The sequence below is a fragment of the Mobula hypostoma genome, chromosome 1 (assembly GCF_963921235.1).
Source record: "Mobula hypostoma chromosome 1, sMobHyp1.1, whole genome shotgun sequence".
Taxonomy (NCBI): domain Eukaryota; kingdom Metazoa; phylum Chordata; class Chondrichthyes; order Myliobatiformes; family Myliobatidae; genus Mobula; species Mobula hypostoma.
In genome coordinates, this window is record NC_086097.1 from 93,628,069 (window position 1) to 93,651,163 (window position 23,095).

Here is a 23,095-nt window from a genome sequence, read left to right on the forward strand (position 1 = left end):
CAATTTACTTTGAACTTTGAAGTTGGATATGTCACCCTATTGTGGTGTCTGAACCACCTTTCAAATGAATGTTACGCTGTTGTTGCAAAGTGCTGGTCTTAACAATAATGTGATTAAGTACTGCTTTCAACAGAAGAAGAGATCCCAAGGCACTTGACTTAATCATGTAGAAATTTAACCCAGATTACTCAAGGAGACTGGACCGAGGAGCGGTGATTTAAGAGAGGCAGGTAACGATAGGGATGGGATTTTTGGAATTTGGGTACTAGGTAGCTTAAATCAGTGGTCCCCAACCACCGGGCTGCAAAGCATGTGCTACCTGGCCGCGAGGAAACGATATGATTTGGCGATATGAAACGATATGAGTCAGCTGCACCTTTCCTCATTCCCTGTCACTCACTGTTGAACCCCGCCCCCCCAGTTGGCAAAAATATTGTCAATATTAAACCTGCCTGCGGTGCAAAAAAGGTTGGGGACCTCTGGCCTAAAGCACTACCACAATAACCAGGGGAAGGAGATTACTGGGTGCACAAGGGACCAGTAGTGGAGGTTACAAAGTTAGTTAGAGATGAGATTGTTCTGGGATTTGTACACAAGGATAAGAAATTTGAAGGCATTTAGGTATTTGAGTTGTTGTTAACAAGGACAAGAGTGTATGTAACTTGGTTCAAGTTTTGGCTGAAATAGATTTACAAACAAAAATAGTAGAAAGTGGTGATAACGCCTTGTCAAATCTGACTGCATTACAGATTATGATTGCTGTAGTTGATCTCCAGACCAAAGCAGAAGATGCACTGTTTGGTGTAACTCCCCCAACCTGATGCAACTGACATATAGTCATTGTAAGGGCATGATCATAGCCAGTCTCCTTCTTGTCATAATCTGCAACTGGTTCTTCTTTTCTCCACAGGTGACTTTGGAGAAGGTTCTGGGTATCACAGTCTCTGGCAGCAGTGGGCTTGCGTGTGACTCGAAGACGGGGTTGGTGGCCTACCCATCAGGGTGAGTGTTTGAATGGTGATTTCTGTCCCCAGTGAACTATGTTCGTCCATCCTGGCATCACAAGATCAAAGTCAAGTTTATTGTTAAATGCACAAGTGCAATGAAAAACTTACTTTCAGCTGCATCACAGTCACATCACATCAATAAACACCATTCAAAAGAGAAACAAACATACATTAAACACAATCTTCACAAGAAAGAACACAAGTAGAACAAAAATAGTCTAATTGCAAAGTGACCAAAGTGGTCATAATTTGGCTAAATGCAAATGCAGTGGCTCCCAAATACTTTTGGGCATTTTTGGGGATTTTTGGCTCCCAGACCACACCCTCAATGCCCCCCCCCTTTCCCTTTCCGGCCATAACATAAAAGCTATAAGGAATTTTGACTTATGATGCACAGTGAATAAAACTAGGAACTGCAAGTTCAAAGCAGTAATATAATTGCAAAAATTATTCAAATCTATTTAAAGCAAAAATACAAAATCAATTTTATGTAATTACAGTAAAGACAATTTTTAGAGTGTACGTTAATAGTCCAACTATTCATTGCTTTTTCACCTTTCAATGTGACAGATGGGCTTGGTGCAGTGATATCAGCTTCTCCATATCAGGCTGAGTGTCACTCAGAAGGAGTCTCAGATCCCCACGTTCAGTAATTTGCAGTCTGTTTCGTTGCTTTGAAAGAAGTTGGGCGACTTCACTGAAACCGTGCTGCACTAAATTTGATGTTGGAAAAGCAATAAAGAACATTTTGACCATTTCCCACAGTGCAGGATAACATTCTTTCTGCAACCAAAAAGTCTTGATATGATTTTTTGCACCTTGGCTTCAGCTCAAAGTCAATTCGTAGTGAGATCAGTTCCTCCTCCATCCTTCCTGTTAATTCCTCATTACAAGTGTTTAGGAATATATTTATTATCCAATCTGGCATCTGGATCGATAGAAGATCCTGAAATCTCTCTGACATGTTTTTATGCAGCACACCATGTGGGTACAGTATACTTGAAGATCATCATCTGGTATTCTTCCAACTCAGTGAGGCCCAGAAATTGGAAAAGGTCGTGGCAGCCATTGTTACACTTAAATAGGATTAACTTGGACAGAAATGTTGAGACAACTGACTTGACTTTGATAAGTCCTTGCAATTGAAGAATGGTTTCATTAATCTGTGTGAATTATTCTGACAAATAAGCAATCTCATACCTAATATTCTTGAGTTGTTTACTGAATGAAATGAGTCTTCAAAGAGTTTTATCACAATTTCAAAAAAGTGCATAAAAGACTCTTGGGCGGTTTCCTTTTGAGGGCCATCTGAGTTCTGTGCACAACAGCAAGTATTCAAACTCTTCATCATTCTCAATACAAAGCTCTCGAAATAGTCGAGAGTAGAGAGCATGGGACTTGGTTTTATTTACCGCTGTGATAGTAGTATTTAATAATTTGTGCAGCTGATTACTTAGGCTTTCTGCAACAAAATGTTGTCTGCGAATTATACAGTGAATGGTAAATTCGTTAGATACGGCATTTTTGAAGAAATAGTAATCCCATGTTGTGTCCTATCATTGATAGTGTCCCACCTGTTGGTGAGTGCAATGTCTTCCCCTTTGAAAAACAACTCAACAACCTGAAATATTGACTCCCCCTTTGTATCTGTTTCTATTTCCCTTGCAAACAACAATTCTTGAACCATACTTTCATCTTTCATGAAGCAAACATAACCAAGAAGCAAAGATTTGTTGCCTGGCAAAGTTAACTAATCCAAATGCAGAGTGAATTTGTTTGTCCTAAGTACTTTTCACAATGTGTCTTCCACACTCTGACATTTCTTCTTTGAACAGAGTTGTTGCTGAGTGGAATTACTTTAATTATTTGGTCTGGTGACTTATATAAAACCGTACTCAGAAACTCCCTTACTGCTGGCAGAATCAGTCCTTCTCCAATTGTATAGGGCTTTCCAGATTTAGCAATGAGCAATGAAATGTATGAAGCACGTAAACCATCACTGTTTTGTTGTAAAGTGCTGGCAAAAGGGTTTTGAAGTGTGTTCCATTTCTGAAAATTTTCATGGAACAACTGAAAATAAGCCAGGTTCTTATTTGCTTTATTAAAGTATATTCTCAACAAATGTTCAAGGGGCTTGGATGATCTCATTGTCTCATTTGTAAATACTTCTTCATACGACAGACACATTGGCTGCTGTTGGTTGCTTGATACCGGTATAAATCTATATTTCAGATATTCCGCACTATACTGTCTACAAACAAGAGAAAATCTGCAGATGCTGGATACTGTCTAGACTTCTTTTCCTTTTCAACTGCTTCTGCCATTTTCATAATGGATTAACTATTATGATGAATCGCCTATTGTTTAAGTCCAACCTTAAGTTCCGCGATCATTAAAGGGGAAAGTTATGATGTCATCCTAACTTAGGCAAAACTTCACTCACTGTCTGGAGGTACACAAAGTGGTACAGCGATATCTCGGTTGGGTTGTGGGCTGAAGAAATGTGGTCAAGGCAGTTTGTAAGGGCAGATTCTGAACTTTATCCCATTGAATGCCGTATCCTCATTCACAGGAATTGTGTCACTGGGAATTGAACTAGCTAATACTGTACATCAGTAGTAAATGGCAATAATGCTGGGGCCAGCCCAGAAATAACATGATTTCTTCAGCCTAGATTTCTCATGATTTGCCAAGTTCAACAACTATAATGCGCTTTGAACAAAGTTTAAGATAAATGTGTGTCAGCGAGAGATGGGGTGATTATGTGATTGTTCTGATCAATTATGAGGCACTGAGAATCAAATGCTTATAATTGCTAAGTAATTCATTCCTTAAACCTGTAATCCCTCAGCTGCCCCCCCTTAGTATCAAGTGCCCCTCTCCCACCACACCTTTTATCACCCCTTTAGAAACTCCCACCACCCCTGGGGGGAGTGATTTTGCCCACTTTGGAAACCACTGCTCTAGAGATTAGTGTGGTATGAGTCGGTTCAAGAACCCATGGTTGAAGGGAAGTAGCCATTTTTGAACCTGGTGGCGGGGGCTCCTGATGGTAACTGTGAGAAGATATCATGGGTTGGATCTATGGTATTTGTTGCATTTTTCAATTAATTTTGCTTGTCAACAGTTTGTATCACTGGAGTATGTATGGTTCTGCTTGGGTAATTTGTGTGTGTATATTTGGAAAGTTTAAGTACATGAACCTGGAAGGAACGAGTTACATTCTCATAGCACCCTGTGCATCCACTTTAGAGTGAATGAAGTATTATTTGCAATTGTGGACACCAAAAACATAATGACTAGATTCATCTGGTTTTGTAATGTTCTCTGAAAGGTAGACGTTGGCCAGTGTATTGCAGGTAATCTTACAGCTCTTAAAATCCTATGAACTCGAGAAGCAAGGGTGTCTAAAACAGCGTCTTCGAGCCTGCTGTGCAATTCATTATTACGACTGATGTTTGACCTGAAGTTCTCGCAGACTCTGATTCTGTGAAATCAAAACAATGATCTATCTCACCCTTAAGTATGCTCAATATCTAAGTGTGCTGCCCTTCAGGAGGGTTTCCGCCATTCTGCGTGAAAAAAGAATTCTACTCAGGTCAACTTGCAAATGACAGGTCTTCAGAGAGCGCCCTCCAGTTGGAGAAAGCAGATTGGTGGCATTGACTCTGTCAATTCCTGTGTCTCAATAAGATCACCTCTTATTCTTTGACATCCTAATATTACATCTTCATCGGATAACCTGCTCATTGTTGGAATCATGCTTGTGAGTCAGCACTGACCTAGTGCATGCCTCTTTACAATCAGTGTGCCCTTCTTTAAGGACTGAGCAAAACTAAACTTCACAATACTCTAAATGAGAGGGATTAATGTCTTGCATTATCTCATTATGGCATTTTACTCCATCCGCCGAACCGCTTGCATTACCTGCCTGTTTACTTGGAAGTTCATGTACAAGGATGCCCAGACCTAGTTGACCAAAGAAACACTAATTGGGTTCTGCTGATTTAAGTGGTATTTTGTTCTTCTGATTTAACCTCTGAAGTGTCTGATGTCGCAGAACATGTGGCAGAGTGGTGTGGCAGAGTGGTGTTGCAGGTAAGGCAAATGTCTCTCAGCTCCAGTGGCCCAGGTCAGATTTTGACCTCTGCTTCTCCTGTTTCTACGGGCGTTTACCCCTGGTGCTCCAGTTTTCTCCTACATCTCAATGACTGGCTGGGGGTTAAATGGCTCTGTGTAGGTGTGTCTAGTAACCCCGATGGATTCCAGCGTTTTGCCAACTGCTGATACTGCTACCAAACATTCTGTACTGGTTTCCCTCTATTTACATGTTTCAAATTTTCGTTCTAAAGCCGTTGTGTCTTTAGGGTTTGCAAATTCAGTTTCTGAACTTATTTTCTGCTATAATGAATAATGTGCCTCTCTCTTCCCTCGGAAATGCATTGGAACAAAATTCGTGAGTCTCATTTTGATCGGGTGTTTTAGCAAGATTTCAGTGAACAAGATATGTTCAAGAAATGCTTTGCCTTCACAAATCAAAGAATGGCTTCTATTGTCTTCTCTATTGTTATTCTCTCCCTGCTTCCCTAAATATTGGCATTTTAGTTGCTACCTTGCATTTGGTTGTGACTGATACAGAAATTTGGAAGAACTCCTTTTTATGTGCATTGTTTCTGTAGGTAGCCTGAGATGCGGGCAGGAGTTTTAGGAGGATTTGTCTCGTTTTAATCCTTTTAATGTCTCCAGTACTTCCTTTTCAATTCTGCTACCTGAAGCACAGAAGCAGGCCCTTCTGCCCATCAAGTCCATACTGCTCATTAACTACCTTTGGATACCAGCATTTACCACCACTTGGTCTGTAGTTTTCTTTGACCTGCTGATTCAGGTACTCATTTAAAATGCTTTGTTAATGTCATGGACATCTCTGCAGCCACCACCTGTCAGACAGTGCATTCCAGATTACACCTCGGCCCTCTTCTTTACCTGAAACTTGTGACCTCCTGTTTCATATGGGGCAAAGTTTCGTATTAAAAGCCCCATCTATGTCCCTCAAAATTAATTTGTTATTCCCTTCTTTATTTCCAGGAATTACAATTTCACATAAGCTATAGAAAATATTAACTTTTTAAAAAGTTAAAAATGGTCATGTATTTAATATTTCAATAATACTTGAGTAATCTTGTGTGTGTGTATGTGTGTGTGTGTGTATATATATAGTTAGACCCATATTTCGGACTCCCATGTTTTGTTTTGAATTAGTTTTGAGGTTATAAAACACACCACCAGGCAATGTCAAACACGATCATTTTCTTGACATAGCCTGAACAGCTCAGTGATAAGAAAATTTGTTAGTAAAGTTCTCTTAACCTGCTATCAGGATTACATGGGATTTCCCAGCTTGTACTCCATAGGTATTTAAAGGTCCAATGAGGTTTCAGTTTTGCCAGCATTTAGTGGCTCACACTCTCTCATGGTGTTTTGTATGGAGTTGCTGTTTATTCAGCAGGGTAAAGGGTTATTTGCTGAGTAACTGTGGCATGCTGTTTGTTCTATAGGGCATGGGTTACTCATAGTGTAACTCTACACAGTTCCTGCTCAGTTTACATGGAATAAAGATGATTGTTTACCTACCCATTCAGATTCCAGTTTAATTGAATATGTGTGTATGTGTATGTAGGGGTGTGTTTGTGTGTGTGTGTCTGTGTGTGTGTGTGTGTTTTACACAGCGTTCGTAGCGAAAACATTAATTCACAGGTCACACAGCTGGAGCAGGAGGGCTGGGGGAAGGGTGAGTGTGATAAAGGCTTCAGTGTGGTACGGAGCAAATGGAAATTGGTGAATAATTGAAGAGTGTTTTGCACTTCATCTAAGTCTGCTCTTTCAGATTTAGAAGTAGGCCACAAAAACGCTGCACTTGTCACTGAGTGACAGATCTATATCATTAGCCCACACTCCACTCTCCCCCACATATTGCTCCCGAGAGTTTTTTTCCACCGGCGAGATAATTATGTATACTGTGTTGCTTTTGCGAGTGTGTGGGCTCAAATTCTGAGTGTGAGGGCCCTCAAATTGTGAGTGTGTGTGTGTGATGGTCCTCACGTTACGAGAGTGTGTGTGTGTTTGTATGTGTATATGTGTGCGTGTGTGTGTGTTCAAAGATTCACGGGTAATTTATTATCAAACTATACAACTCTGAATTTATTCTTCTCTGGCTAGCCGCAGAACCAAGAAAGAAAAGAACGGCAGCAAGATTATCAACCCCCAATTTCTCCCTCCCCACACAAAAAAAAACAAGCAAAAGCGGAACAGGCATATTGACCCCCAAATCCCCCTCCTGCACACATAATAACCTGAAAAAGATCAGGCAAAAAACACAGAATATAAAAAACTATAAGACTGAAAAAAAGTCTATAGTCCAAGTCCAAATCCAAAACACAGAAAACCTGAATAACATTCTCCAGATACAGTAGCAGGCCTTTTTCTCTCCAGCGCAGAGTGATTCCACCAGTGGTCAAAAGACAATCTCCCCTCTCCACAGCAGAGCGATATTAGCAGCGATCAAAAGGCAGGCAGCCAGCGCTCACCTTCCACATTCACCTCGGTGTTTCAATCTCGTCACTTTAATTGGCAAACAATGGAAGCTTTAATTGGCGAAATGGAGTTGAACATCAGCCCACGCCCCATCCCGTAGCCTTCTTCCTATGAGAGTTTGGGACACTGCCTCTGCCTCCCAGAATCCCCTCGGAGACTACAAAGTGCTGCAACACCCAACCGATCTCTAAACAGCAAATCACAGGCTCCAACAGTTCCAGAATCACAATCAAAATGAAAAACAAATGTAAAAGCCACGAAAGAAATGAAATATATGGTTTCATTATCTTTCCAGAAGATGTGGACTGAAGCTGCGCTGTACGCAGGCGCCATCTTGACCGGGAGTCAAGATGTGAGTGTGTGTATGTTGGCACTTGCTGTCTTTCTCTTCACCATTCAGTCTTTCTGTGCAATTGTGGGAGCAAGTGTGAAGTGGGAGACAGAGGTGTACATCTTTCCAGGCTCAAAGTTGTGCAGATCTGTCAGATGTGATGATAGAAGGCTTGATTTTTCACAGCAACACACACAAAACGCTGGAGGAACTCAGCATTCAAGTGATTTTTCACAGTACGGAAATAAAGAAGGATTATTTTAAAAATGTGACTAAACCATTTTGTAAAGATGCAGATCAGCTACAATCTTACTGAATGGTAGAGTGGCCTCCTCCTGTTCTAATTTATTTACTTGTAAATGGAGTGAGTGGTAGAGGAGAGAGAGAGAGAGATATGCTCTTTTGCACATCGAGAATTCCCTGCAGCTCACTTCTGATCTTTGTAATAATGTGCCTGTGATTATATTAAGGATGATGTAATAGTGGATTTGCAGAGGTAGAGATTATATTTACTTCAGCAGAGAAGGAACTAAAATGGGGTGCGATGGCTTGGGTGGGGAGCCAAAGGTCGAAGCTACTCTTAAACATGTAGCTATTACCTTTCACGGCCTCATGCCAGCCCTCCTGGTTCAGGAGATCACAGTCAGAGGCTGTGAGTTCTTGTCAAGACTGGTACTGCTGAAAACGGGACTTTCAGCTTCAGTGTTACCCTTGTACATTGACAGGTCTTGGAAGTGCATCGGTCCTCCTGGTGCCCTTCCTGAAAGCACTGTCACTAAACAAGGCCCGCTGTTTATTATCTCTTTGGAACCTCGCCGCTGTGTTTCCTGTCAGCAATTACAATAGGAACAATACTTCTAAAGTAAAGTAGCTGCAAAGTATCCTAATGCTATGAAAGGCACTTTTTTATAAATCCAAAGTAACGCACACAAAATGCTGGAGGAATTCAGCAGGCCAGGCAGTTTCTATGGAAATGAGTCCAGTCGACGTTTCTGATGGCTGAGGCAATGTCCACACTACGCCGCATAATTTTGAAAACGAAGCTTTTTCTCTTCGTTTTGACCCTCTGTCCACATTGAAACGGCGTTTTCATCCCCCGAAACAGAGCTTTTCTAAAACACTCTCCAGAGTGTGTAAATTTGAAAACGATTGTTGCGCGTTGTAGTGTGGACGGGGTAAATGGAGATATTTTAAAACGCTGTCATGACAACATCACAACAACAATGCTTTTTCTGCTTGTGCTTGGTACTGCGTAAGCACTGCCGGACGGCTGTTATAACGCACAGTCGGTGTGAACGGCGTGAGAGTTAAATTGTAAAGTGAGCTTTTTTGACTAGATCCCCTAAATTGATTTGATTGAGTCTATCTTTAAAAATATCAATGACAGAAATACATACGGTCTGGCGGCAGAAGATTCCACTCTCTTGTTGATCTTGGGTAGAGGACGGCTTCATGCGTGTGTTGTTTACTTTATTGTCTACGTTAATAGCTTGTTTGGAGTTAAACATCTCCACTGCTTTGCTGACTTTGTAGTCGTTTATAACTCGCAGAAACAGCTCGACTTCATTGTCTTGTCTAAACGAAGAAGTCCGGTCTGCTTTTTCCAGTGGAGGTTTTCTTTGTATTCCTCGAAGACATTGTTGAAAACTTTCTTTCGCTGTTGTTGTTGGTACTCTAGTTTTTAACCAATGGAAATAGTAAAATGCCGCCGCGGAAACGTAAATATTATACCGTTTCCTCTTCACTTGTTTTCTGTAGATGTGTCTGTGCATGCCCAGTAGGAGTAGATTTGTCCAAATATCCGTTTTAATGTGGACAGAGATATTTTGAAAAACGCCTAGTGTGGACGCCTGTCATTTTTACTTGAAACCGGCGTTTTCAAAATTATTTGGTCTAGTGTGGACGTAGCCTCAGTCTTGATGAAGGGTCTCAGCCCGAAACGTTGAGTGTACTTTTTTACCGTAGATGCTGCCTGGCCTGCTGAGTTCCTCCAGCATTTTGTGTGTGTTGCTTGGATTTCCAGCATCTGCAGATTTTCTCTTGTTTATAAACCAGAACTGTTTCAGTCCTCCTTCCAATATGTCTCTTCAAGTATGCTGGGAGCTACTTCTCAACGCAGGACACCTTGAGACTGTTCTCTTGGTGACTGTCGCCAGCCTGGATTATGTTCTCTAGAGGGGAGCTATACTTAAGTTTGCTGATGACACCACTGCCATTGGCTGAGTCAAAGGTGGTAACGAATCAGCATACAGGAAGGAGACTGGAAATCTGGCTGAGTGATGTCATAACAACAACCTCTCACTCAATGTCAGCAAGACCATAGAGCTGATTATTGACTTCAGGAGGAGGAAACCAGAGATCCATGAGCCAGTCCTCAATGGGAGATCAGAGCTGGAGAGGGTCAGCCATATTAAATTCCTCTGGGTTATCATTTCAGAGGATCTATCCGGGGCCCAGCACGTAAGTGCAGTTACGAAGAAAGCACAACAGCGCCTCTACCTCCTTAGGAGTTTGTGAAGATTCAACATGACATCTAAAACTTTGACATAATTCTTTAGATGTGTGGTGGAGATATCACAGCCCGGGAACAGAATCACAGTCCAGGAACGGAATCACAGCCCAGGAACGTATCACAGCCCAGGAACGGAATCACAGTCCAGGAACGGGATCACAGCCCAGGAACGGAATCACAGCCCAGGAGCGGAATCACAGCCCAGGAACGGAATCACAGCCCAGGAATATGATCACAGTCCAGGAACGGGATCACGGCCCAGGAACGGAATCACGGCCCAGGAACAGAATTGTGGCCCAGGAACAGAATAACAGCCCCGGAACGGGATCACAGTCCAGGAACGGGATCACAGTCCAGGAACGGAATCACAGTCCAGGAACGGAATCACAGTCCAAGGACGGGATCACAACCCAGGAACGAGATCACATCCCAGGAATGGGATCACAGCCATGGAATGGAAAATCCTACAAAAAGTAGTGGATACAGCCCAGCCCGTCATGGGTAAAGTTCTCCCTATCACTGAGCACGTCTGCATGGATTGCTGTCGCAGAAAAAGAGCACCCATCGTCAGGGACCCCTCCCCACCCGGGTCACGCTCCCTTCTCACAGTTGATATCAGGAAGAAGGTACAGGGGCCTCAGGACTCACACTACGAGGCTCAGGAACAGTCACTACCCCTCAACCATCACGCTCTTGAACCAGAGGGAATAACCTGACTCAACTTCACTTGCTCCATCATTGAGTTGTCCCACAACTAATAGACCTACTTTCAAGGACTCTTCGTCTGATGGTCTCGATATCTATAGCTTATTTATTACTATTATTTTTATTTCTTTTCTTTTTTTATTTGTGCAGCTTGTTGCCTTTTGGTTGTCCGCCTTTTTGGTGTGGCTTTTGATTGATTGTATTATGGTTATTGGATGTATTGAGCATGCCCGTAAGAAAACAAATCTCAGGGTTGTAATTACCTTGAACTTTGAGAACTTGATAGAGGATCAGGGTGATGGGAAGTTCATCAGTCTAGTGGGCTGAAGGAACAAGGACCAAAACGTGACCAGAAGTTAATATGAGGAGCTTGAGAGCCAAATCTGGCCCGGCTGCGGTCACAGTGATCTTTGAGGGGTGAGGTGTAACATCAGAGGGACTGGTCAAACAGAACATTAGTGGCTCTGGACTTGTTACATTTGCACTCCATTGTACTTTGTGGATCTGATGAGGCTGAGGCAATGGTTGGGGCAAGGAAGTGAGCTTCAGTCGTTGTGAGGGAGAGCTCAATGAAAGAGCTGGCCTGGATTGGAAGCCCAGAGAAATGAACTTAGAAATCCCAATGCACAATTCCAAATAATACTGTGCTATACATTTGAAAATCAGTTTAACTTAAGGCCGTATGTAGAGCCAGTGGGTGGAGTGGGAGGGCTGTTCTTTAGCAGTTTGGACAGTCCCAGGACCCACTAGGAGCATTTTCCCTTTCACCTACATCCCCATCATTGTGACATCAATTCGTGAAATCGGTACGCTTCCCTGCAGCAGCGAGACTTCTTGTATTCCACAGAGTTTCTTTAAGGACCAGCTGCAGAGATTATATCTGCAAGGCAAAGTGCTGGCAGCTGCAAGACCTCGCAATAAACCAACAGAGAACATCACACTGGAACTAATGTGTTGCATAAGGAAATCTTAAAACACTGTCCTGTGAATCTCACAAATAAAAGATCGTTGGTCTGTATGGAATTTCCAGCAGAGGTGTTTCAATACCTCTAAAAGGTGACATGAAGCCTGAATGTAGAGACAGACAGTGAGCTTGGTGTTTAAGGACATCACATCAAGAAATTTCCACTGACGTTTAGTTTGGTTGATGTGCTGATTGGCCGTTGCTGTAGCTCCAGGTGGGAGGCCAAGGGAATAGAATCTTGGGCTGGTCTTAGCACCAGGCTCAATGGAGAGAGGCAAAGATTAGAGACAGGTTTTGCTGTTATTATCACAAATTAATTATCAGTTAATCCATTATTTACATTGGTGTTTGAGGACTGGATTCAGGCATGCACAAAACTGCTGTCACTTACAGAAACTTAAGAAAATCACAGTACAAGATTTCAGGTTGTGTTTGCCATTTCTTCATCGTTCCACTTTCTTCGTAATAAATTAAGAAACAAACAGTTTATTTTATAAGAGTTGGAAAATTGCTGAGCTTTGTAAAGAAAGAAATCTTCATTTATCAGAGGTTTGTTTGGCGATTAGCATCGATTCTGAGTTGAGTGAGAATCACATGAGGATTAAATTACTGTATATGTTTGGCATTTCCTTAACCATCTCAAAGCAGGCCTTGCGAATCATCGTTTAATACTGCATGTGTTGAGCATTAAGTGTGTGTTTCAGAGGAAACCTTGCTGACTCATGTGGGGTCATCGCATTGCCAATTACAAAGCGTTATTGGAAGAAACTGAGAAGTTTGTTGGAAGGATCTGTAATAGAGTGCCTTATCAGAAGACTGAAGTTTAAAATTAAGTGAAGGGGTTCATTACCATCAGCCCTGTGATAACGGAACTCACGGGGTTAAAGAGGCATAGCTTCCTCATTCTTCATTAATTTGGAGTGAACACATGATTTAATTCCATAAATACCTGACTGCAGTTCAGTTGAGCAAGCACGTTTGGTACATGGTGGCTTAATATTGTGGAGGGTACTTCTGATGGGAAACTCTTAATTTGCTCGTCAGATTGTTGCCATCACACTTTTCAGCCTTATGAATGGCCTTGAATGGCACTTCAGTGCTTCTGAAACTTGGACTACCCATAGTAGGTGTTGTTGTAGGCAGTGGGGGGGACACCACCAACACCATCTCTGCAAATTCCTGCAAATCCAGTGAGAGGCCAAGGAGAACAGTATCAGTATCTTCTCCCAGGCCAACATCTCCAGTGCCAAAGCTCCAGTTATCGTCCACATGCCCCATACCAGACTCCCAAAACAGGCACTCTTTTGAGTCCTGTCACAAGAAGTAGTTAGCAGGGAAAAAGATATGGAGGTGTGCGATTAGCCTCCCTGAAATGTTGCAATATCTCCACTGACTCCAGGGAATCTCAAGCCAATGATCGCTGAAAGTGGAGCAAGAGGATTCATGGTAGCAGTGAGAACTTTGGGTCCATGTATTGACATCACATGGGCACCCCACATGAGTGACAGAGCCTGTGCACTCTCTCACAAACTACACACCTACCAGCTTCTGTCCTATCTGTGGAAGGGTCTGCAGTTCCCACATTGGCCTTATCAGCCAACTTGGATCAGACAGAGCCAGATTGCAGGCAGTTCAACATCAGTCCCCAGGGACTGGAAAAGATGTTGTTACAGAATTCACCTGCCATTGGCTTAGCCCCAACTTGTTTCATAATCAAGAAGGATGTAAAGAGGCTTCAAGGAGACGTGGTCTTGTTAAGTGAGCCAGTGACAACATGGTAAATGGAAATCCAGGTGGAAAAAATTTTACTTTGAAATACAAAACAGAGAAGTAGAGTCAAAAAGTCACAGAGAACTACAGCACAGAAACAGGCCCTTCGGCCCATCTAGGCTATGCCAAGCTATTTTAAACGGCCTATTCCCGTCGACCTGCACCTGGACCATAGCCCTCCACATCCCTCCCTTCCATGTACCTATCCAAAATTCTCATAAATGTTGAAAACAAACTCGCATGAACCACTTGCTTTCCAGCTCATTCCACACTCTCACCACCCTCTGAATGAAGTTTCCCCTCATGTTCCCCTTAAACTTTTCACTTTCACCCTTAACCTGTGACCTCTAGTTGTAGTCCAACCCAACCTCAGTCGAAAAAGCCTGCTTGCATTTACCCTATCTACACCCCTCATAATTTTGGCTACTTCTATAAAATCTCCCTTTAATCTTCTATGTTCCAAGAAATAAGGTGCTAACCTATTCAATCTTTCCTTATAACTCAGGCCCTCCAGTCCCAGCAGCATCCTCGTAAATTTTCGCTGTATTCTTTCAATCTTATTTATCCCTTTCCTGTAGGCAGGTGACCAAAACTGCATACAGTACTCCAAATAAGGCCTCGCCAGTATTTGTTAAATGGTGAGATATTGGTTAACTTAGAGGGACTCAAATACTCTTGAGCTTATCACTGAAGGTCAGCATAGAGTTGTAGCAAGCAATCAGGAAGGCAGATGGTATGTAAATGATTATTACAAGATGATTTGAATACTGGAAATTCCTACTTCAGCTGCACATGGTACCGGTGAGAATAGAGCAGCAGTATTGTGTATAATGTTGACATCCTTCCCTAGGAAAGGCATGTGCTTGTTTCGAGCGGGGGTTCTCAACCCGCGGTTCACGGGCCTCTCGGTTAGTGGTAGGGGTCCATGGCATAAAAAAGGTTGTGAACACCTGCCGTAGAGTGAGTGCCTCAGATACTCACTAGTCTAGTTCCAGGCATTGCAGGTATGTCATATGACAAGCAATTGAGCAGACTGGGATTGTATTCTCTAGAACCCAAACTGGGAACCCTTGCACTAAAGTTCAGAAGAATCAGAAGAGGTCTTGTGAAGTTTATAAAATTTTTGTAAGGTTTTACATGCTGGATTCAGGGAGGACATATTTCATGGCTGAAGAGTTTTAAATCAAGAGAAACAAATAAACAGTAAATTGCTTAGGACTGAGATGAAGGTAATTTTATTCACTAAAATGATGCAATTTTTGGAATTCTGTACCCTCGAGGGCTGTGGAAACTCAGGTGCAGTTAATTCAAAACAGAGTTAAGACATTTTTAGTTATTTGGGGGATCAATCAGTGTGGGGACAGCGCTGGAAAATGGTGCAAACATTGGAACAGTCACGTCTCAGTGAATGGTGGAGCAGGGTCAAAGGCCGGATAGCTTACGCCTCCTCATGATCTCTTCAGAGCCTGCATCCATAAATACAGTATGTCACAAATCTCTTATTCCAACATCATGGCATTGTGCCATGGTCACCAATGACTGCCAAACAAAACCTGCAAATACAGACAGCACAGCATCCCTTGGCAAAAGGATTGAGTAAACTATGTGGTTATTTAACTGTCTGATAAATGACAGTGTTTCTTTTAGATCACATCTCTCAACAATATCCTGGAAATTTTCGCAAACAGTAAATCGTTTTGTATGAAAAAAGAACTGGAATGATGAAGGAGTGAGAAATTAAATAAAAACTAATGCTATATTTTTGTAAAGTTTCTGACACTGACAGTGAACATTCTTCTCAGTGTCGGCACCCATAGGTGTCATCAATGGATCATGGGAATTTTCAGATGCGTGAAAGTTCAAAGTACATTTATTATTGAAGTATGTATACATTATACAACCTTGAGATTTGTCTCCTAACAGGCAGCCACAAAACACAGAAACCCAAAAATAAACCCCATGTATCTGAAAAAAGACTGACACCCAATGTGCAGGGAATAAATAAAACGTATCATGTCCATAAGAAAATAAAAAAAATAACCAATAAAAAAGACTGCGGAACACTCAATCTGCAGTTAAAAAAACATCATGCAAACAGTAACCATGAGCAAATAGTGTTTCTGAACTGAAGCCCGCAAGAGAGTCCCATAGTGCAGCACAGAGCCGAGTAAATGTGTGGAGCAGCGACCTGAACTGGCCCCACCTTGCCTCGGACCCCGACACCCTGACCTTGTCAGTCTGACCCAGCACTTAACTCTCTGACTGAACCAGGTCCTGCTGCTTCTAGCAGCGATCTGAACCAGGCCGTACCTCAACACCCTGCCCTTTTCAATCTGGCCCGATCTGAACCAGGCCGTACCTCAACACCCTGCCCTTTTCAATCTGGCCCAGCACTTAACTCTCTGACTGAACCAGGTCCTGCTGCTTCTAGCAGCGATCTGAACCAGGCTGTACCTCAACACCCTGCCCTTTTCAATCTGGCCCAGCACTTAACTCTCTGACTGAACCAGGTCCTGCTGCTTCTAGCAGCGATCTGAACCAGGCCGTACCTCAACACCCTACCCTTTTCAATCTGACCCAGCACTAACTCTCTGACTGAACCAGGCCCTGCTGCTTCTAGCAGCGATCTGAACCAGGCCGTACTTCAACATCCTGACCTTTTCAATCTGGCCCAGTACTTAACTCTCCGTCTGACCAACAGGTTCTGCTGCTTGGATACGCTGCACTTCGCTGCTTCGATGTAGTCTGTAAATTTCCGTTCATAGATTGTGCTCAGTCACATCTGGTGCCTGGACCCTACGGCTTCGATTAGGCCTGTGCCCGACCCTTCATGCTGTTCCACGCACTCAGTGACAGGCCAGCCACTTGCCTTATCCTGGTTCTGCCACATCGAATTGCCTCCAAGCCCAAAGGGAAGTTATAGACCAGTGCTTGTGATGATCGTTTGTCAGAAAAAGTGTGATTAATGAGGTATTTAGTTGCTCTCTTTGTTTCATTAGCTACCAGCCAGATTCGCAAGTACCATCTAAACTGGAAGATCTGAGGCCCACCCATTTCCCTCTCTGTGCTGCTGGTGACCTCAGTGGGGATATTGGTTAATGGTAGGAAAGGGTCTCCTGTCACGTAATCAATACCAACCCAGCCGTGAGATGAGCAAAGGTTATTGGTGGAGAGCATTGAGAATGGAGGTCAGAAAATTAGTTCATCGCAGCGATTTGGGATTTGAAAAGGTACATATAATGGAGTAAAATGTTCCAGTCACCATTTCTGAATTGTTTGGCATCTCTCTGGTAATTTGAACTGGAACTTCCCAGCAGGAGTTTTATTATTGATTTATTGAGAGATACGGCATTTCTGCTCCCTGAGCTGCAATGCCCAGCAACCCACCTAACCACAGGACAACTTCACCTACTAACCGGTGTGTCTTTGGACCGTGGAAGGAAACAAGAGGACCTGGAGGAAACCCTTCTGCTCATGAGAAGAACATGCGAACTTTCTTACTGACGACGTCAGAATTGAACTCTGAACTCTGATGCCCCGTGCTGTCATAGTATCGCACTAACCGCAAAGCCTTATTTGCATGTCCGAGGTTATCTCTGTGCTACGGGTGCGTGGAATTATGTTATCACCCCCTCCCTTTGTTTTGGAGTATTTCTGTGTCTTACACAGTAAAACAGGCCACCTGCCCTCTCAAGCCGATCTCACCACTGTATGAATCACAGCTGATCTTCCCCAAACTTCATATCTCTTCTGTGCTGATTCCCAACAATAATCAATTCCTTGGCTTTTTCAAATATTTTTCTACCTCCTCATGAAACAGTGATTTAATCTCCACAACACACATAAAAGTTGTTGGTGAACGCAGCAGGCCAGGCAGCATCTCTAGGAAGAGGTGCAGTCGACGTTTCAGGCCGAGACCCTTCGTCAGGACATTTAATCTCCACAACCTTCCTGGATAGAGAATCCTGAAGACTTGTCATCCTCTGTGAGAAGAAATTCTTAGGCACTTGGGATTGAACTGCCTGCTCTGTTATCTTGTACCACTATTCCTTAGTTTGAGATTCCCCTGCTTGTGGAAACATCTCAATATCTGCATTGTCATTCTCTGTCAAGATCGTATATGTTTCAATAAGATCACCCCTCAGTCTTCTCCATGTGAAAGATTTACAGATCTAACTTACTTATCCACTGATGATAGGACAACCCTCACATTCCAGATTTATCCTATTTATCCTCTTCTGCACTGCCTCCAATGGTGGGAACAGAAAAAAAATACATAGTCATGATAAACACATGAACTTCTGCAGAGGCTGGAAATCTAGAGCAACATGCATAAAATGCTGGAGAAACTCAGCAGATCAGGCAGCATCTATGGAGAAGAATAAACAGTCAACGTTTTGGGCCGAGACCCTTCTTCAGGACTGTAGAGGAGGAAGGAAGAAACCATAATGAGAAGGTGGGGGCAGGGGAGAGTGTACAAGCTGGCAGGTGATAGGTGAGGGGGAAGATAGGTGGGTGGGGGAGGCGGAATGACGTGAGAAACTGGGAGGCGATGAATGGAGGAGGTAAAGGGTTGAAGAAGAAGGAATCTGATAAGAAAGGAGAATGGACCACTGGTGAAAGGGAAGAAGGAAGGGCACCAGAGGAAGATTATGGGCAGGTGGGGAGAAGGGAAGGGGTAAGAGGGAGCCAGAATGTGGAGTGGAAAAAGGGAAGTGGGGAGAACTTACTGGGTTAGAGAAATGAATGTTCATACCATCAGGTTGGAAGCTACCCAGACGCAATATGAGGTGTTGCTCCTCCAAACTGAGAGTGGCCTCATCGTGACAGTAGAGGACTGACATGTTGGAATGGGATGGAAAGTGGAATTGAAATGGGTGGCCACTGGGAAATCCCACCTTCTGTCGTGGATGAAGTAAAGGTGCTTTACAAAGTGGGCCCCCACTCTGAGTTGGGTCCCACCGATGTAGAGGAGGCCGCACTGGGAGCACCGGATACATGGATGACCTTAACTGACTTGTTGGTGAAGTGTTTGTTGCCTCACCTGGAAGGACTGTTTGGAGCCCTGAATGATGGTGAGGTAGGAGGTGTAGGGACAGGTGTAGCATTTGTCCTGCTCACAGGGATGTGCCTGGAGGGAGATCAGTATGAAGGGACAAGAGAGATGCAGAGAAAGGGATCCTTGCAGAACGCAGAGAGTGGAGGGGGAGGAGGGAAAGATGTGCTTAGTGGTGGAATTCCACTGAAGATGGTGGAAGCTAGGGAGAATGATGTGCTCGATACAGAGGCTATGGACTGCACAATCCAAGATTAATTTCACCAACACTCTGTAAAGTTGGAACAGCATCTGTTTTTAAACTCCAGCCCTCAGCAATAAGACGAATGTGCTATTTGCCTTAATGACTTTTGCACCTGCACCTGCATGCTATAAGTATCAGGCTGGGAACTATAGTAATACTTAACTTATAAGCTCTGAACCCTCAACCTCCACATACTACCCCATTTTTCTTTAGACCCACCTATGACCTCAGTTACCATACAGTGGGTGCTCAGTAATGCCTGAAACACTGAAACAGTACTGGGTGATGGACTCATTTCACGTCCAGCTTCTCTAGGTGCAGGTTGGCCTTCCATACGAGGATGTTGCCTGGATTGGGGAGTGTGCCTTATGAGAAAAGGTTGAGCAAACTCAGCCTTTTCTCCTTGGAGCGACGGAGGATGAGAGCTGACCTGATAGAGGTGTATAAGATGATGAGAGGCATTGATCATGTGGATGGTCAGAGGCTTTTTCCCAGGGCTGAAATGGTTGCCACAAGAGGACACAGGTTTAAGGTGCTGGGGAGTAGGTACAGAGGAGACGTCAGGGGTAAGATTTTTTACTCAGAGAGTGGTGAGTGCGTGGAATGGGCTGCTGGCAATGCTGCTGGAGGCAGATATGATAGGGTCTTTTAAGAGACTTTTGGATAGGTACATGGAGCTTAGTGAAATAGAGGGCTATAGGTAAACCTAGTAATTTCTAAGGTAGGGACATGTTCAGCACAACTCTGTAGGCCAAAGGGCCTGTATTGTGCTGTAGGTTTCTATGTTTCATACCAATGAGGCAAATTGGTGTTAACAGCTCCTGGTTTCTCTAGCGAGACCTTCGGAAAATGGACCTTGTGCAGCCGAACCTGTTTGCCAGGTGTACCCTGGGTTGCATGGTTGAAAACTCCAAGTGGATAAGGGCCCAAAACTGCTCACAATACACCCATGTGCGGTCTGACCAATGTCTTATAGGGCTGCAACGTTATACCCTTGCTGTTATATTCTAGTCCTCTCGAAATGAATGGTAGCATTGCATTTGCTTTCCTTACCACCAACTCAACCTGCAAGTTAACCTGTAGGGAATCCTGCACATCCTTTGCACCTCTGATTTTTAAATTTTCTCCTTGTTTATTATACAGTCTACGCCTTTGTTCCTTCTACCAAAGTGATTGAACATACACCTCATACTCTATATTCAATCTGCCACTTCTTTGCCCATACTGCCAATTTGTCTAAGTCCTTCTGCACACACCCTTGTTTCCTCAACACCACATGCCCACCTACCCATGTTCATATTGTCTGCAGACTTGGCCACAAAGCCATCAATGACATCATCCAAATCGTTGACATATAACATGAAAAGAATCAGACCCAACACAGACCCCTGTGGAACATCACTAGTCACCGGCAGCCAACCAGAAAAGGATCCCTTAATTTCCAGTCTTTGCCTCCTGCAAATCAGCCAGTGCTCTATCCATGCTAGTATCTTTCCTGTAATACCGTAGCATCTTGTTAAGCAGCTTCATGTGTGGCAGCTTGTCAAAGGTCTTCTGAAAATCCAAGTAAAGAACATCGACTGACTCTCCTTTGTCTATCCTGCTGTTATTTCCTCTCAGAAATCCAACAGGTTTGTCAAGCAAGATTTCCACTTAAGGAAACCATGCTGACTTCGGCTTATTTTATCATGTACCGCATAAGACCTCAAAACCTCATCTTTAAAAGTGGACTCCAACATCTTCACAACCATTGAAGTCAGGCTAACTGGTCTGTAATTTCCTTTCTTCTGCCTCCCTCCATTCTTAAAGAGCGTAGTGACATTTGTAATTTTCCAGTCCTCCGGAACCATTCCAGAATCTAATGATTCTTGAAAGACCATTTCTAATGCCTCTGCAGTCTTTTCAGCTCCCTCTCTCAGAACTCTGGGGTGTAGTCCATCTGGCCCAGGTGACTTATCCACCTTCAGATATTTCAGCTTCCCAAGCACCTTCTCCTCAGTAATAGAAACTACACTCACTTCTGCCCCTGACACTCTCAAATTTCTGGCATACTGCTAGTGTCTTCCACAGTGAAGACTGACACAAAGTACTTATTAAGTCTATCCACAATCTCTTTGTTCCCCATTACTACCTCTTTGGCATCATTTTCCAGCGGTCTGATATCCACTCTTACCTCCCTTTTTATATATCAGAGAAAAAAACTTCTGGTATCTTCTTTGGTATTATTGGCTAGCTTACTTTCATATTTCATCTTTTTATGGCTTTTTAGTTGCCTTCTGTTGTTTTGTAAAAGCTTATCCTTTTATTTCCCACTAATTTTTTTGCTACAGTATATTATATGCCCTCTCTTTTGTTCTTATGCTGCCTTTGACTTCCCTTGTCAACCATGATTGCCTCATCCTCCATTTAGAACACTTCTTCATCTTTGGGATCTACGTTATCTATTCTGCGCTTTCCAAACCAGTTATTGTTGTTCTCTGTTATCCCTGCTAGTGTCCCCTTCTGGTCAATTTTGGCCAACTCATCTCTCATGCTTCTGTAATTCCCTTTACTCCATTATATTACTAATACAGTACAGCCGACCTTTATCTCCTCTCTCTCAGAATGCAGGGTGGATTCTGTCATATTATGATCACTGGGTTCTTTTACCTTATGCTGTCAAATCAAATCTGGTTCACGCAATCCAGAATTGCCTTTATCCTAGTAAGCTCAACCACAATCTGCTCTAAGAAGCCATCTCATAGGCATTCTACAAATTCCTTCTCTTGGGATCCAGCACCAGCCTGATTTTCCCAATGTTCCCGCAAATTGAAATCTCCCATGACTATCGTAACATTGTCCTTATTACACGCCTTTTCTATCTCCCATTTCAATTTATATCCCAAATACTATTCGGAGGCCCAAATAAAACTCCCATCAGAGTCTTTTTACTCTTGCAGTTTCTTAACTCTACCCTCAAGGAATCTACATCTTCTGATCATACGCCACCTCTTTCTCAGAATTTGCTTTAGTTTTTTTGCCAACAGAACCACCCCTCCCCACTGCCTCCCTGCCTGTCCTTTTGATACAAAGTGTATCCTTGGATGTTAAACTCAGAACTACTTTCTTCTTTCGGCCACGACTCAGTGATGCCCACAACGTCATACCTGCCAATCTCTAACTGTGCTAAAAGATCACTCTACCTTATTCAGTATACTGTGCGCATTAAAATATAACACCTTCAATACTGTAAACAACACCCTTTTCAATTTTGCCCTTTTGTTATCATCTGCCTGTCCTTCCTCACAGTCTCTACACATTGCATCTACAGTACTTGTGTATTAACTGACCCGTCTTCAGCCTTATCACTCTGCTTCCCATCCCCCTACCAAATTAGTTTAAACCCTCCCCAAAAGCTCTAGCAAACCTGTCCGCAATGATATTGGTCCCCTTGGATTCAGGTGATCCATCTTTTTTGTACAGGTCACATACCTTCCTCAGAAGAGATTCCTGATGATCTAGAAATCTGAAACCCTGCACCCTACACCACTTCCTCAGCTACTCATTCATCTGTACTATCATCCTATTCCGGCCCTGACTAGCCTGTGGAACTGCGGGTAATCTAGAGATGACTACTTTGGAAGTTGTGTTCTTTTCTCTAACTCCCTATACTCACTGCACAGGACCTCTTCCCCTTTCCTACCTGCAAATGTGAGAGATGCCAATGTGCAACGATGGACTTTTGGCCACTTCTCTGAGGTTTTGGTCTCTTGTCCTGATTTCAAATCCTCTAATCTTGACCAATCTCTGTTTGATCAGAGTCCATCGGGTCACTACTTTAAAAGCTGTGCGTGTTCTACCCCTCCATAAATGATCATGTGCTGTTTCTGCTCTCATCCTTATGCCCTCTTGTCAGGTTCCAGATTTCCTTATAAC

At 43.1% G+C, this 23,095-nt stretch overlaps 1 protein-coding gene across 2 annotated transcripts in view; it reads left to right on the forward strand.

Annotated features, from left to right (window-relative positions):
• Positions 1-23,095, forward strand: part of mapkbp1 (mitogen-activated protein kinase binding protein 1) — a 262,295-nt gene that overhangs the window by 18,486 nt on the left and 220,714 nt on the right. For both annotated transcript variants that reach the window (XM_063052886.1, XM_063052893.1), the window contains exon 2: positions 911-1,002. In XM_063052886.1, coding sequence (XP_062908956.1) covers positions 911-1,002 — 92 coding nt within the window. The remainder of the gene's footprint in view (positions 1-910; positions 1,003-23,095) is intronic.